The following is a 15,869-nucleotide window of genomic DNA, read 5'->3' on the forward strand; positions in this document are numbered from 1 at the left end:
AGATTTGGTAACAAATGAAGTCATGACTATTTTGAGGAATCCAACCCAGTAGAGAATCCTTAAAATTATAAAAATAAACAATTGCAACAACTTACTCACAAAGTCTTTGCATATCTATTTTCTCTATTGCAACATCAACAAAAGACTCACTTGCATTCTAATTGTATTGGCCTCTAAGTCTTTGAAACCCTTCTACTTAAACTTCCTCTAGGAACAAATATTGTTTGTTGTCGATATTTGTTGTCAACAAACTAACTCTATAGTTTCAAGGAATCAACGATTTGGGATTAAGGAAGTCATGCTTAATTTTATATATGTTTTTTTTTTTAAATTAGGTTAAGTCCTCATACTGTTAAAATTGGTTTACCATTTGTTACAATTTTGCTTGAATGAATATCTAGTGAGAATTTTGGAAATTATTTATCTGAATCTAATTTGAGAATAAATTATTTATCTTGAATGAGTATTATCATGTTCTTCGAAATCTAAACCAACCAGCTGTTCTAAAATAGCTGAAATACATAAATTTCAACCAATTTTTACTAATTTTGTCACATGAATTAACCAACGAGACAAAACACATGTAGTAAAGTTTTTTTCTTTTTTTGAGAAACATGTAGTAAAGTAATTGACAAGGTCCAGCTGAAAATGGGCAATCGGGTTAAGTAGATGGCTATAAAAGTAAAATTGACAATTGATCACGTTGTCGTCTTTGATACCCCATGTAAAGCGGAATATTTACTCAAAATTCTGCAATTCCGTTCCACGTGTGAACGGAAGCTTATTATGGTCAAGAAGACTCATATACCTTTTTGAACGACCAATGCTTTTGAAAATCAACGGCTGAGGATACATCTCTCCAGGCACTTTCTTTCTCATCCTTCATCCACGCACACGGCATGATTGTCCCACTACCTTTTTTTTTCCATTTTATCATGATTTTGTTAGAATTACGGAAGTACCTACTCTTGCCTTTTTTGAGTTTTTCTACTCATTTCTCATTATTGCCCTCCAACTAGTACCTATCATTAATCTTTCCTCTATTTTTCTTTTTAGTGTTTTTTTTTTTGGGTGTGTTTTTTACTTTTTGAAAAATTTATAAGTAAAGTAATTTGATCAAAATATTGGTTAATATCTTTGTAAAAAACTTATTGATGTCTTAACTTAATGATAAGAGTAATTATCATGAAGTGGGTGTCATAGATTGAAATCTTATTTATATAAAAAAAATATATCATTCTTATGCAATGTACTATTTAATTAAGAAATATATGTAAATTGAAAAAATATTTGTACAATATCATTAAAATTAATTAATAAAATAGATATTAAAAATAAAATAACAAAAATTATTTCAAGCTATATTATGAATACATATTATATAAACTCAAGTTTTTACAAAATTCAAATATTACAATAGATTATAAACTAATTTAAAATAAATAATAGAAATTCTAACAAGTTTTAGCATTAGAGTCTTAATCATAGTAGTAATTTTTCAAATTCTTTTGAAATATTGGCAATTTATTTTCACATTATGCAATGACCATATATAAAACATAACTTTTATTATACAATATATGATATAAAATTATTTAAGCATGACCTAAACTTATATATTATTAATATTTTTGTAGCAATAACTAAATGATTGAAAGTGTACTAGAAGTCTCATACTTTTCCCATGAATATTTTGTTGCGTTTGTTAAATTTTAGTCACAACTAGCTAATAGTGACTCATTGAAAGTGGGAATTGAAAAGGTTTAAAAAGTTTAAGGTCTTAATTTTTTTTTTAATTTAGGATTTATTTGAAACCATCACAAATTATAAGGGAATTACATAATTTACCAAAGTCTTAAATGAAGTTTAGCCACTTGGTGTAAGGAGAGTGAGCGTAGTCACTTGTTACAAGCGCAACTTTCGAAACTCAACTTTTATAGTGTATACGATTTGATTGGGGGAAAACTTGAAGAATGGAAAAGACGTTGAACGGAAAAGTGAAGTTTTTGTTTGTTTGATGTGTTGAAAACGAGGGATGATGGAGCGGGGTTGGGTAGAGATTTTCTACATGGGCCCACAGAAAATCATTCTTCCAAATATGTGAGGCAACTTGAAAATAAAAGTATTCTTACCATTAAATCTACTATTTTCCCCCTTCAATTACTATTTCTTTTTTTTTTCTTTTTTTTTTTTAAAATATTTGTTGTAGGGTTGGAGGCCCATATATAGATATTAGGTCATGGGCCATGCCTGAGAGCATCAGATAGCTCAAGGACAGGTAAATACTAATGAAGACATACAGGTTAATAGGTCGTGAAAGACGTCTAGTCATAAGGAACTGGATATATTGTCCGATGATAAGTACCTCATTGACTAAACAGAGTAAAGGTCAAAGGTCCGACCATTCATCAAGAACAAGGCAATAGGTAATCATTCTGGCAAGGATAAACATTATATAGGGATAAGACAAAAGAAAGTTGGGAAATATCTGAGAAGAAAGCTGCTACCATTGCATTGAATGCTCTGCAGCTAACTCCTTGGTTGCATTAATGTGGAGGTGATACCTAAACAGTAACATTCAGTCTTACAATTACCCACAAAAACTTTAAGAAGGTGCTGATGGAACAAGTATCAAAACCAACAATTTGAATAAGGGAGAAAAACCCCATTATAGAGGGGATCCGAAAATCTAAGGAAAAATCACTGTAGACTCAAGAACCGTAATTTTGTATAAGTTTAAGAAAAATATATAAGAACAAACCATTCTCGGACTTGGCCGAGGAGAACTTTTCTTGCTCAAAATTGTTTTTTTTTATTATTTCTAACAATAACTAACTTATTGTGACTACTATCCACTTAACTCATTGAAAGTTTATCTTTAAGTCCACTCTCTAACAAATTCATTATTTTTGGCTCTTTGAGTCATTGACCCTTCATTTGAGCTTTAGAAGTAAATCGTGTCTTTACATTTGTTTTGACATCTATAACAAGACAAAATGTTATCTTAACATATATACTTTTATATATATATATATATATATATACACACACACACACACACACAAAGGGCATGATCGAGATAATTGTTTCTTGTGGAATGCTTAATTTTATATGATCACAATGTATTTATTAATATATATATATATAAATAGATAATTCATTTAATCATAATTTTTTAAAATATAAAACAGATAGGTTATAAAAGACATAAAATAAAATAGTAATGAGTTTCTTACCATTTCTATTAATTTATTTTTTAGATCTCTACGAGGCCCAGCAATCATGTTAGGAAGCCAAGGTGTCATTTTCATACTTAGTGAAAAAATTAAAAATAATGAAGGAAATACATTAACACCACCAACAATATTTGAGTAATGGAAACACTCTTATCTGCCTATTCTTCACGGCCAAAACAACATCCATGTTCCTCTCAAAAAAGAAAAAGAAAAACATACATGTCTCTCGCATTTGTTAGAAAGTAGAAACGCTATCAAGTACTATCAAGAAAATTCTTGAGTGGGATTGAGTGATTCAACCGTGCAATTCTTGAGTGGATTGTATATTATATTCCTCCTTGGATTGATTACTTCCTTCGCTGACAACAATCATGAATATAACACCTTAACCGGACCCAAATCTATGAATTTTACTAACGTCTACCCTAAGGGTACACAATAATATACCATTTTTGAAAATAGTTTTATCGAGAATTGAAAAATTTTTACATTTTTTTAATTTTTCATAAGATGTTTCAAAAAATAAATGGCGTAAAGACACACGCTAACCAGACCCTTTATTTGCTTTTTGTGTTTTGTTTCGTATGAATCTATTCGTACACTCAGATGTAAAGCATGTGACTGAACTGAAAATTTCTCTAGAACCTTTCACTACCTAATTAACGGTTACAACCAAAATGTCATACGCCATTATATAGAAACTCCAATCCGAAAGTCATGCGGCGAATGATGTGACAACTACCGTTTACAGTGAAGGCAGAGACATGAATCATAATGTTGCTTCAACGTAGCACTTGGACATTGTTTTCCTTTAATGTTAGGTTAAACATTATACAAGATAAAAAATATTATTAACTTGGTTTTTCATTGTTTTGATTCCTTTCTATTGTTTGGATGGGTTTGGTAGATAAGATACGAGTGTGATGAATTAGCTTCTAGAGAATGGTAATCAACAAAGCAAGCTTAAGTTTAATTGTTGGTCCTACTATACCATTTGGTTATGAATGCAATTAATATGCTCAAAATTTAAGCTTATATTGGTATGTGGTATACGATTGGTATAGGTGTTAAAGGAACCTAATTAAACTCATTAATTCTCAATTGTGGGCTCATTGGTTAGCCATGAATTTCTTTTAAATGATCTTTGGCTATTTTGGAATTGAGTCATGATGGTAGGAAAGTAATTTTGAGGGAGAGAGATGGACAACTTGGTAAAGACGATAGTCATGATGATACAGAGAAGCTAAAGTTGAGGTAATTGGGGAAGGTTTTTGATTATAATGATTAGGTTTGTCAAAACCAAGGGTATGGGATGCGGTGGGTAATCATTTCTTCTGTCTAGGGAAGAGAGGTTTTGGTCCTTGTTGGTGGGTATAATGTATGATAGGTCATGATGATCATCATCATAGATTCCCTTCTTTTACGTGTGCATTTGTTTACTCGTACGGTCACTTTTTTGAATCTGAGAGGTTTCTGGATTTGATTCCGGTATTGCTTATATCTAAGGATTATTATTTCTCTACTAATGGGCCTAACATTGAACAGAAACAGTTACAAAAGGGCCCAATTATACTCATCAGGCTTTTATAGAATGTAATCCAAGCCTGAGACCCCAGGTGACCAAGAAAAAAGGTCCCCAGATATTTTGCAAGCCCATTGGTCTATTTTTTCTTAGGGACGAAAGGTTTTGCTTTTTAAATGAACAGGTGATCTTGATGGGGATCAAGATAGTGCTTAATCACCTGGCAAGTCCTGATTTTAAGTGAAATGGGCTGGTTTTTGAGTTTCCTATATGCCCAACTAGTATTTTGTCTTCTAATGAGGTGGGCTTAAACAAGTTAAGTTCTTAAGAGGCTATTTGGTTCAAACAAAAAAAAGGGTGTATTTTATTTTTATTTTTAGTTTTTGGGTAAATTGCAAATTACATTTCTAAAGCTTAGAGGTGATTAAATTTTACACCTTATAGTTTCAGAATCTAGATTTTACCCCCTGAAGTTTAGGGAGTTTGAATTTTACACTTTGACGTTTCAGAATTTAGATTTTACCCCCTAAAGTTTAAGGTTGTTTAGATTTTACATCCCCAAATTTTGAAACTTTAGGATGTGTTAGAGATATATTAATCCATTAGTATAAACCCAAGCATAATTCTACTCTATGTATAAGCCAAGTCTTCTATTTGTACTAGAAGTCTATTAGTCTAGGGTTTAGTCTACTATATATACACATGTTATGATTCATTGTAATACATGATTTGTATAACACTCTAATATATTATTGATGTAGCCCTTTAGAGTTTCCTCTAAGGATTTAGGCCGTTAGGCTAAACCATGTAACATTCATGTGTTATTGTGTTTTATACTTTATGTTTTCACTTCTGCATCCATACTAGCATATTCAACATGGTGTATCAATGCTAATATTTAACTTGGCATCAGAGCCACCTTTTTGTGACTATGGATTTCTGTCCTTACGGTGTATTTAAGAGCAATCTTTGTCTTCCTCAATATTTCTTTGTTGCATTCATCTTCTTTAACTTCCCACTACTACCGTCAAAACTCTCTTGTATAGTTATGCCACCATTAGAAGTCGCATTAACACTACAAGATCATTGCCTTCCTCAGACCACCGTCACAGAGCCAAACTTTATTCAAGAGATCTTTTCAACCTGATCAAATTTCAAGGTTTCATCAAGCTTCCATCTTGAGTTTGAGAGGAGGTGTTAGAGATATATTAGCCCATTAGCATAAACCCAAGCCTAATTATACTTTGTGTGCAAACTAAGTCTCCTACTTGTACTAGAAATCTATTAGTCTAGGGTTTAGCCTATTATACTACACTCTAATATATTATTGATGTAGTTCTTTAGGGTTTCTTCCGTGGATGTAGGCGTTAGGCTGAACCACGTAACCCTCGTGTATATTGTGTTCTATATTTTATGTTAATGGTTTTCTGTCCTTGCGGTGTATTTAAGAGCAATCTTTGTCTTCCTTGGTGTTTCTTTGCTGCGTTCATCTTTTTTGGCTACCCATTGCTGCTGTCAAAACTCTCTAATATAGTTATGCCACCGTTAGAAGTCACATCAATACTATAATACCATTTCCTTCCTCAAACCACTGCCATAAAGCCAAACTTCATTCAAGGGATCTTCTCAACCTTATCAAAAATCTCAAGGTTTTATCAAGTTTCAATCTTGAGTTTGAGAGGGAGTGTTATAGATATATTATCCCATTAACATAGGCCTAAACTTAATTCTACTTTGTGTGCAAGCCAAGTCTCTTACTTGTTCTAGAAATCTATTAATCTAGGGTTTAGTCTACTATATATACACATGTTATAGTTCATTGTAATACAAGATTTGTACTACACTCTAATACATTATTGATGTAACACTTTAGGGTTTTCTCCATGGATATAGGCTGTTAGGTCGAACGACGTAACCATCATGTGTTATTGTGTTCTATACTTTATACTTTCACTTTTGTATCCATACTAGCATATTCAGCATAGTGTATTAATGCTAATATTTAACTGGGTGTAAAATCTAAATACCCCAAAACTTTAGGGAGTAAAATCCAAACACTCATAAAATATAGGGGTAAAACCCAAATTCTGAAACGCTAGGGTGTAAAATTCAAACATCACCAAAATTTAGGGTGTAAAATTCAATCACGCCTAAACTTTAGAGATGTAATTTGCAATTTACCCTTAGTTTTTTATGGACCTATAATTAAAAAACTAGTTTGGCTTTGTATTTTGTACTCATCTTTCATTTTCAATAACCAAAAAAGTGGGTTTGAATATATAAAATGAAAGCTACTTTTGGCCAAATTAATAATGGGTACAATGGCATTTTTGTAAAAAAATCAACTTCGTGGGTCTTACCAACGGTGAGTTGTTCATCAAACAAACTCTGATTGCGTTTGGCATTGGCTTAAAAAGCCAGCTTTTTTTACTATTTAGATTATTTTTGCTATTATTCATGGGTCCTATTGCATTTTTTGGTACTACTCTAGCTACCTTTTAGCTTTATCTACAATACTTTCAGTAAAAAGGTTTTAATTACAGCTAAATAAGGTGTTTTCAAACAAACTATCTGTTTGTATGTTACCTTCAATGAATGTCAAATAACTTGAAGTTGAACATCTTTCGTGAGTCTTATTGTACTTTTTATAGGATCCTATTGCTCTTTTTGGTACTATTCTTGGTCCCACTGTACTAGTTTAGTTACTTTTTAGCTTTATCTACCTTTTAGTAAAAGTTTTTAATTTCAGCTAAATAAAGTGTTTCCAAACGGACAATCAATGTGTGTTATCTTCAATGAATGTCAAATAACTTGAAGTTGAACATCTTTCGTTCAAAGACAATTTTTGTGTAAATAGGAGCTTTTATTGGGTAGCCCATCTATGAGGAGAGCGAAAAAGAAATAACATGCGCAATGCTCCTCACTCGACGAGATAGAAAAATATAGGTTGTGAGCCTTATTTGTGACGTAGAAAAATATAGGACACGAAGAAATATATGGGTCATGAACCCACTTCCTTAATTAGAGAAATTATGGGCCATTTGCCCAATACGTTGGTTGTGACAGCTTCTTTTTTCATTTTTCCCAAAAAAAGGGTAGAGGGAGAGCGAAAATGATAGTGTCCCGGCATATATGCCGGGTACACAATATACCACCTCGAGGGAGAGGGGCCATGGCCCTTGTTTTGTTTCAATGTTTTGTTTTGGTTTTTTTTTTTTTTTTATAAAAAGGCAGATAGTGTCCCCCCCCCCCCTAATTTATTAATAGAAAATTTAAATTATGTATAAATTCTATTTAAAGATTCTCCCTTCTTTAGATATGTGTTATAACCATTAGTAAAAGAGGAGGGATTTGAACCATGGTTTTCCAGATTAAAAAGACTAGACAACACCATTGATTTAAAAAGCTTTTAGTGATTTTCTTTATTTTTAAAATAAAAAAATGTACAAAGACTCGTTTTAAATTATTACTTTCCTATATCTTTTTTTTTTTGGTTTAATATTCAATTTTTTGTTATACATAACTAATAACTTTATAAGCATTAAAATGTATGTTCATAAAAATATATAACTAAATCTATTTAGTAAAATTATATGCAAAAAAATATATATTTAGTAAAAATTATTTTTTTTCTTTTCCAAAAACAAATTATTTTTATTTAGGTTTATCATTATTATATATCTCTTATATAACATTATATATATATTAAGGCATATAAAATTGACATTTATTAATTAATTTATATGAAACTAATTGATTTGCATACATTATATGGATTTTAAAAATTTTTTTTTTAATAAAGTACTTTTTAAAATTATGATTGTACTCTAATGTGTAATCTTAAATTTATTTTACATAAAAATATTAATTATAATGAGAAAATTATACATTAATTGTCATATAATTTTCAGAATAATTATACATTACTTAATGGAAAAAAAATATTCATCTTGAATTATAATGAGAAAATTATATATGTGTGTGTGGATTAAAAAATTTATTAATATATTTAGCTTCGTTAAAAAAAAAAAAAAAAATTCCTCACTTGGTATCTATATGAACCCATTCCATACATTTTTTTTTTCTTTATAAATTTATGCCTAAGTTAACGAGTAGGATTGTGCCACTTGGCCTGAGAGTAAAAACAAGGACATGAAATGTTTAGGTGAAGTACCTCAGCATCTTTTTCTTTTTTTCTTGGATAAATTTTTAAGTTCTAGTCTTCTAGAATATATATAGAAATAAAAAAGATTTTAAAGTTCACAAGCAAAAGATACACAGTACTTTCAAGCTTCCTCGTTCTTTAGTTCAAAATGGAGAATTGTGATTCGTTTCATTGTGAATTTGATCAATTATGAGTTGGTGCAAAGCTAGTTATAGAAAGAGTGTCGTTAGCCCGGGACACTGTTGCAGTGGCATGATTCAACAAAGCCTCACCAACCAAAGCCCATCTCAATTTCACTCTTACTTGCCCCTTAATAATTCCACGCACAAAACATGATCACAGCTTCACGCGTCTTTCTTCCTCCTTATAAAGCACATGTCAATCTTCCTTGTTCATTCACATATACATTATGGGAACTTATTTGCATAATTTGGCACAAGATGAAGAACACATTTTCCGAAGCCGATTTGCCCCTGTTACGGTCCCTGATGATATCACATTACCAGAATTTGTGCTCCAAAATGCTGAATTGTACGCCAACAAGGTTGCATTTGTGGAGGCTGTGACTGGAAAAGAAGTTACTTATAGTGATGTGGTTAGAGACACTAGGAGGTTTTCTAAGGCCTTGAGGTCTCTCGGTGTTAGGAAGGGGCATGTGATAATCGTTGTACTTCCAAATGTTGCGGAGTATGCCATTGTTGCTCTTGGAATCATGACTGCTGGGGGTGTGTTTTCAGGTGCAAACCCAGCTGCACATGCATCAGAAATTAAGAAGCAAGTGGAGGCTGCCGAGGCCAAGTTAATTGTCACAAATGGCTCAAACTATGAGAAGGTAGGTATACTTTGTTTGAAATTTTATGAGATAGACTGACTTTAAGCATATGTATTAGGAAAATGTTAAACTGTTACAAATTTTATTATAAAAGTCTTATAAATTGATATAACAATAAATATAATTAGTACTACTTTATCACATAATAAATAAAGGTTGTTTGTTAATAAGAGATTTCAAAAGTATCGAGAAGTAAAAGTTAATAAACATGTCTTTTAAACTAAAAGTAATTTGTCTCCTCATAAAAAGTCAATCGACTGTATTATAAAATTCAACCTTAACAGGTGCATAAAATCACTTGTTATTCGGACCCATAAATAAATGTCTTAATTGCTTTTTTTAGGACTGGTGAGACAACCGTTTGTAAAGTTTATATAACAAAATTTGTACCAACACTATAATGCATCTAAGCTATATCATTTTGAAAACTACAGGTGAAAGGTTTAGGACTGCCAGTCATCATACTGGATGAAGAACACATTGAAGGTTCCATGAATTGGAACAAACTGCTTGAAGCGGCAGACAAAGCGGGCACTAGTTTTTTTAATGAGGACGTGCAACAGACTGATCTGTGCGCCCTTCCATTCTCATCAGGCACCACGGGGTTGTCAAAGGGTGTAATGCTGACTCACCGAAATCTGGTAGCTAACCTGTGCTCCACACTCTTTAGTGTAACACCAGAAATGGTTGGTCAGGTCACTACACTAGGCCTAATACCATTCTTTCATATTTATGGGATCACTGGAATTTGTTGTGCCACACTTAGGAACAAGGGAAAAGTGGTGGTGATGGGAAGGTTCGAACTTCGAACATTTCTGAATGCTTTGATAACACAAGAGGTCACATTTGCACCAATTGTGCCACCAATTATTTTGCAGCTGGTTAAGAATCCAGTAGTAGAGGAATTTGATCTCACCAAGCTCAAACTTCTAGCCATTATGTCTGCAGCAGCGCCACTAGCACCAGAGCTTCTTACAGCCTTTGAAAACAAGTTCCCTGGTGTCCAGGTCCAAGAGGTGAGGACAGCCTCCTTTTACCCTGCTACTTAATGTTGTAAACCAATGGTTCATGTTATGTATGTGTTTGATATGTGCCAAAAGACTTATAGCTTAACTAACATCTTCTAGCGTTTCTAACAAAGACATCCAAATTCCAGGATTATCGATGTATGTCTTTGATATGTGTTTGTGCTAAATTGCTTTTTCACTAACAGGCATATGGACTAACTGAGCATAGCTGCATCACACTCACACTTGGGGACCCTGAAGACGGCTCTCGAATTGCAAAGAAAAACTCTGTGGGTTTCATCCTCCCAAATTTGGAAGTAAAATTTATCGATCCTGAAACTGGTCGATCCTTGCCCAAGAATACACCTGGTGAAATCTGTGTCAGAAGCCAATGTGTAATGCAAGGTAAAGAAGATACTAATTACAGAGGATAATATTGTTGTAATCACACATCTAAATGTCCAGCTAAAATAAATTCAACTTCCAAGTATTTTTTGTGTTCAAGATAAATAAGCAGTCTTCATCACTATGATTACTCACTTAGATGTTGTGGTTATTGCTCCATGTTATATACTTTCTCCCAGGTTATTATAACAATAAAGAGGAGACTGCTCGCACCATCGACAAGAAAGGGTGGCTTCACACTGGTGACATTGGGATCATAGATGATCAAGACAATGTTTTTATTGTGGATCGCATTAAGGAGTTAATCAAGTACAAAGGTTTTCAGGTAAGTTCCTGAAATGACATGGTACGGATCTACGTAATAACACTGAGACAAATGGAAATGATACAAGAAAAGGAACAGTTCAAAGAAAAAAACCAAAAAGGAATAGATATTCGGCCAATAAAATAAAATAAAAAAGGAATAGTAGCAAGACCGATTGAATATTGCCCGGAACTAAAAATCGAGAGTTCACAAATTGGAAAAATTATTATTTGCAATGGGAGGACTGCTGATGCGGTTCTCCTTAACTAATGAGATGATGTCATTTATGTAAATGTATGTGTGAGTTTTCTAATCAGCACAAGGAATAAAAAATAAAAAATAAAAATTACAGGATAATGTCATATTTGCTTAAATAACAGTATTTTATTGGTTAAGAGGTCTAGAATAAGGAGGACCATGTCATCCGCCCTCCTGATAGACCTAATAAATATAAACCAAAATTTCAGAAATCATAGGGATAATCTGAAAAATACTAAGCACTAATTTGATTATAAAAAAAATTACAAATTGACATGACATTAAATGTATTAGCCTATTAGGTACTATACTATCTTCCAAAAACCTTTTTAGAAAAAATCCGACTATGTTATATAATTATGGAAAAAATACTACTAACTTTTAACGACCACGAATCTATTTCTTTTGAGAAATTTAGTGATCTGATTTTTTTTTATTTTTTTAATTTCAATTATATGAATCAATATAATTAACCATTAGCCAAGTTCGGCCAAATTCTTTGCCATGTAGGTAGCTCCAGCTGAGATAGAGGCTATCCTTCTTACTCATCCCTCAATTGAAGATGCAGCCGTAGTTCCGTGAGCAACATCATCATTATTGTTCCTCTTATTTCTATTTTATTTTCTAGTTGTTTCTGCTTTTAGAATTTGGAGAATTGAATTCATAATGTTTCTCACACTTTATGGTGCTTTGGAACATTCAGACTGCCAGATGAGGAGGCTGGAGAGATCCCAGCTGCAAGCGTTGTGATGAGCCAAGGTGCAAAAGAGAGTGAAGAAGATATCAAGAACTACATTGCCTCAAATGTTGCACATTACAAGAAAGTGAGAGTGGTGCACTTTGTGGAAACAATCCCAAAATCGCCTTCTGGGAAAATAATGAGAAGGCTTATTAAAGAGAAGATGGTGGAGAAGATGCGGGCAAAGCTCCACAGCTAATCCAATGTTGAAAAATAAGCCGCCTAAAACCTTGTGATTAAGTGATAATATGTCTGTTTATCAAAAAAAAAAAAAGTGATAATATGTCTCCATCTATATAACTTTTATCTTGCTATGACTTGTTTAGTGAATGATTAAGCTGTACTAAATTATCATGCGTTAGTGCTATTTAGTCGACCATTCAATAAAATTCGCATCCCATATCTTAAGTCAAATACCTTTTTTTTTATTAAAAAAAAAAAAAAAATCGACTGATGGCAGGTAAATGGGAGCATTGAAAAAAAAGTATGGAATCCAAATTACACCATTTAGATTTATGCAAAATGTCATTCTAGTCCCTAAAATTGCCATTTTGGTGTTGAAAGTTGGTGGCTCTATTGAATACTTTGTATATCCAAGTAGATTGTGAATTTGTAATACTAAATTTGATCCCACGGTAGAAGTGGAAGAGATTTATGGTCTCTTTAGAAGAAATAGAGTGAACGAAACAATAGAAAACAAGTAGAAAATTAATGCATTGTCAGTGAAGTTGGCCTGAAACTCGCCTTAAGTTGGTTCAACAGAGTTTGAGGTTGGTGAAGTTTGCCTAAAACTGCTCTAAAATTGGGTCAACATGTTTTAAGTGAATTTCAAGTGAATATTTCTATCAACAAATTATTTTAGTGTGTTACTTAGGCACCTCTCAATGTTTGAAGGCAAATTTTCTTCAAACTCCCTTTAATGAATTTTAAAGAATCTCACACACTTGCTTAGATGAAGTTTTATTTGCAACTTTCTCAAACATGTTTTTTTAATCCAAACCTTGAAATATCAACACAACAGTTTCTTGATTTTTCTTTGAGTCTTTTGAAAGGGTTCCTTTTGATTTAGAATTATAGGTGTTTCATCTTATGACTCCACATAACATTTTTTCACCATCTACTATGAATCTTGAGATTAAAATAACGCATTTATTCAGATTCTCCAATTATCAAAATGTTCTTTGGTAAGTTGGGGAATTTGAAATGACATCATCCCGTTTGCAAGTTCCATTCTCACAGTGAATCAATTGGTTATGATACTACTTTATTAAAAGTTGGTGAGCTCACACTTCTCACTCTCACAAAAGAAAAGAAAATAAAATGGAGGGGAAAGAAAAACAGAACTCTTTTACCTTGTCATTACTCTTTTTTCACTCTTGCTAACAAATGGATATGGAGGTGTGGTTTTATATAGCCTCCTTCCACTCTCATAACTTCCATCAAATCTACTACATTAAAGTACATAACTTCATATAACTAATATGTAAAATTTTGCACTTCATAAAGTACTCTCATGAATAATCCTTATTTAACAAGGCTTAGTTCTCTAGCATATAGCCCTTATTCCTTAACATTTAACATTACTATCAAGTTGGTCATTCCACCCATTACCATCTATAAATTGTCACTCTTTACATGTTTGATACTACATTTTTTCTTAAGTAAACGAAAGTTTTATAGTAAAAAACAAAAATAAGGACCAACTTGATAGAATGTTAAACTTTAAGGACTCAAATGCCAAAAAAATAAAATTCAGGGATGAAAATGATAAATCACCCAAACTTAAATGGAGAGAGAGAGGGAGGCAAAATACATAAAATCCCCCCCCCCCCCCCCCCCCAAGTGATTTCCTCCATAAAACAAGGAAATTCGATGAAATTTTAAGGGTAACACTTAACATTCTATATAATATTGTTTTATGAGTAAACCATTCATTGCGTAACGCTTAACTTCTCTGGGAATTTTGAATGCAACACAAAACCATCATGTGATACTCTTTTATATGAAAATTAACAGTAAGGTAAAAGTATTACAAAGTACAAATGTCAATAGCCACTAAACAACCCAAGAGTGGAGGACTCTCCTTCATACATACCAGTATCTTCTTTAGCAGAGGCATACTGAGCTAATGCTTTAATAGAAAATGAATGACCTACGGTATTGAACTCACCAGATATCCACACTATAAAACTCTCGATTATCACATAATTGGGCAGTCCTAAATCGCAAGCAAATTCCATACCATTGCATATTGCAGCACTGTAAAGTCTATTATGCATCCATCATTCCATCCATAGATAAAGTAGCCTGCCTGCTAATTACAGCCACCACCACCTAGACCCTTATGATCCCTCACCACAATGCCAATGCCAATGGTGATGCACCTTATGCTCAAACCAACTCTAATTTAATATGGTCATGTCTCATCACATATATCAGAAATTGTATATTTTAGATTAATTTTAATTTTTCCCTACACATTTTTCATTTTTTTTTTCACGTGTGCTTTTGTATTTTCCATATGTGATATTGTAATTACATAGTTTTTAGTAATATTTTATTGGTTTTTAGTAATATTTTCTTAAGCTACTTGTTGTGTAGAGTGCTTATTAGTGATGTAGTTTACAGTTTGTAGACGACTAAATTCTTAGTTCGAAATAAATCAAACAAGTAAAAATAGTTTCACAAATGCGAATTTGTATTGATGAATATGTGGTACAATTCTCTATAATTACAAAAAAGTGATCATCTGATTCAATCTCCTTGAAAGATTTATTGATTGGAATTGTGGTAATGTGATTTTGATTTGAACACAAGATATCCTTCAATTTGGCTGAGGAATTGATCGAAGATCTTTGAAACGGAATTACAATGAATTTTTGGCTATGAGCTTGTTAGAAATTCTTTGTTCTTCGTGTTCTTCGTGTTCTTCGTGTGTTCTTCATGTTTGAAGGTTTGTGGTAGAAATTATTCAGTGCTTTAGAGGCTTGATTCCATAGAGCTTCGTTGATTTATGGTTTATTGAGGTTTCTGGAGGCTTTTGAGCTTGATTCTAGTGACCTTTGAGACCTGGACGAGTAGCTTGGATGATTTTGCTTCGAATGTTTTCTGTATTCGAGGTTGAAGTTCTTGAAATTCTTGGAGGCTTTGGGGTTTGATTTCGGCAGAGCTTCTGGATTTCTGAACTCAAGATATCTTCTTCCTTTTCTCTGTCCTCTTAAATGTCTTAGGAAGGCTTCTATTTATAGGAGTTTAGGGGTGGATGAGCGACACGTGGTGGAGTCTAATTGGTGACACTTGTCACAGCCTGATTGGTCCGCTTATGTCATCGCTTACACGTGCTAGATTGCTTGTGTCATCGCTTACACGTGCAGGGCTGCTTGTGTCATCGCTTACACGTG

At 32.7% G+C, this 15,869-nt stretch overlaps 1 protein-coding gene across 1 annotated transcript; it reads left to right on the forward strand.

The window, feature by feature from the left end:
* Nucleotides 1–9,332: 9,332 nt before the first annotated feature.
* On the forward strand, nt 9,333–12,728 carry LOC142629937 (4-coumarate--CoA ligase-like 1). The gene is made up of 6 exons (XM_075803984.1): nt 9,333–9,755; nt 10,190–10,771; nt 10,969–11,167; nt 11,347–11,492; nt 12,240–12,307; nt 12,433–12,728. The coding sequence occupies exons 1-6, from the start codon at nt 9,333–9,335 to the stop codon at nt 12,665–12,667; spliced, it is 1,653 nt and encodes a 550-aa protein (XP_075660099.1). The 3' UTR covers nt 12,668–12,728.
* The last annotated feature ends 3,141 nt before the right edge of the window (nt 12,729–15,869 follow it).

The sequence above is a fragment of the Castanea sativa genome, chromosome 3 (genome assembly GCF_040712315.1).
Source record: "Castanea sativa cultivar Marrone di Chiusa Pesio chromosome 3, ASM4071231v1".
Taxonomy (NCBI): Eukaryota; Viridiplantae; Streptophyta; class Magnoliopsida; order Fagales; family Fagaceae; genus Castanea; species Castanea sativa.

Bases quoted from the DNA above. Each gene is read 5' to 3' on its own strand.
- LOC142629937 (XM_075803984.1), top strand. From the start codon at position 9,333: ATGGGAACTTATTTGCATAATTTGGCACAAGATGAAGAACACATTTTC. The intron at 11,493-12,239 runs GTAAGTTCCTGA...TTTGCCATGTAG, and splicing joins TCAAGTACAAAGGTTTTCAG to GTAGCTCCAGCTGAGATAGA. The intron at 12,308-12,432 runs GTGAGCAACATC...TGGAACATTCAG, and splicing joins GAAGATGCAGCCGTAGTTCC to ACTGCCAGATGAGGAGGCTG.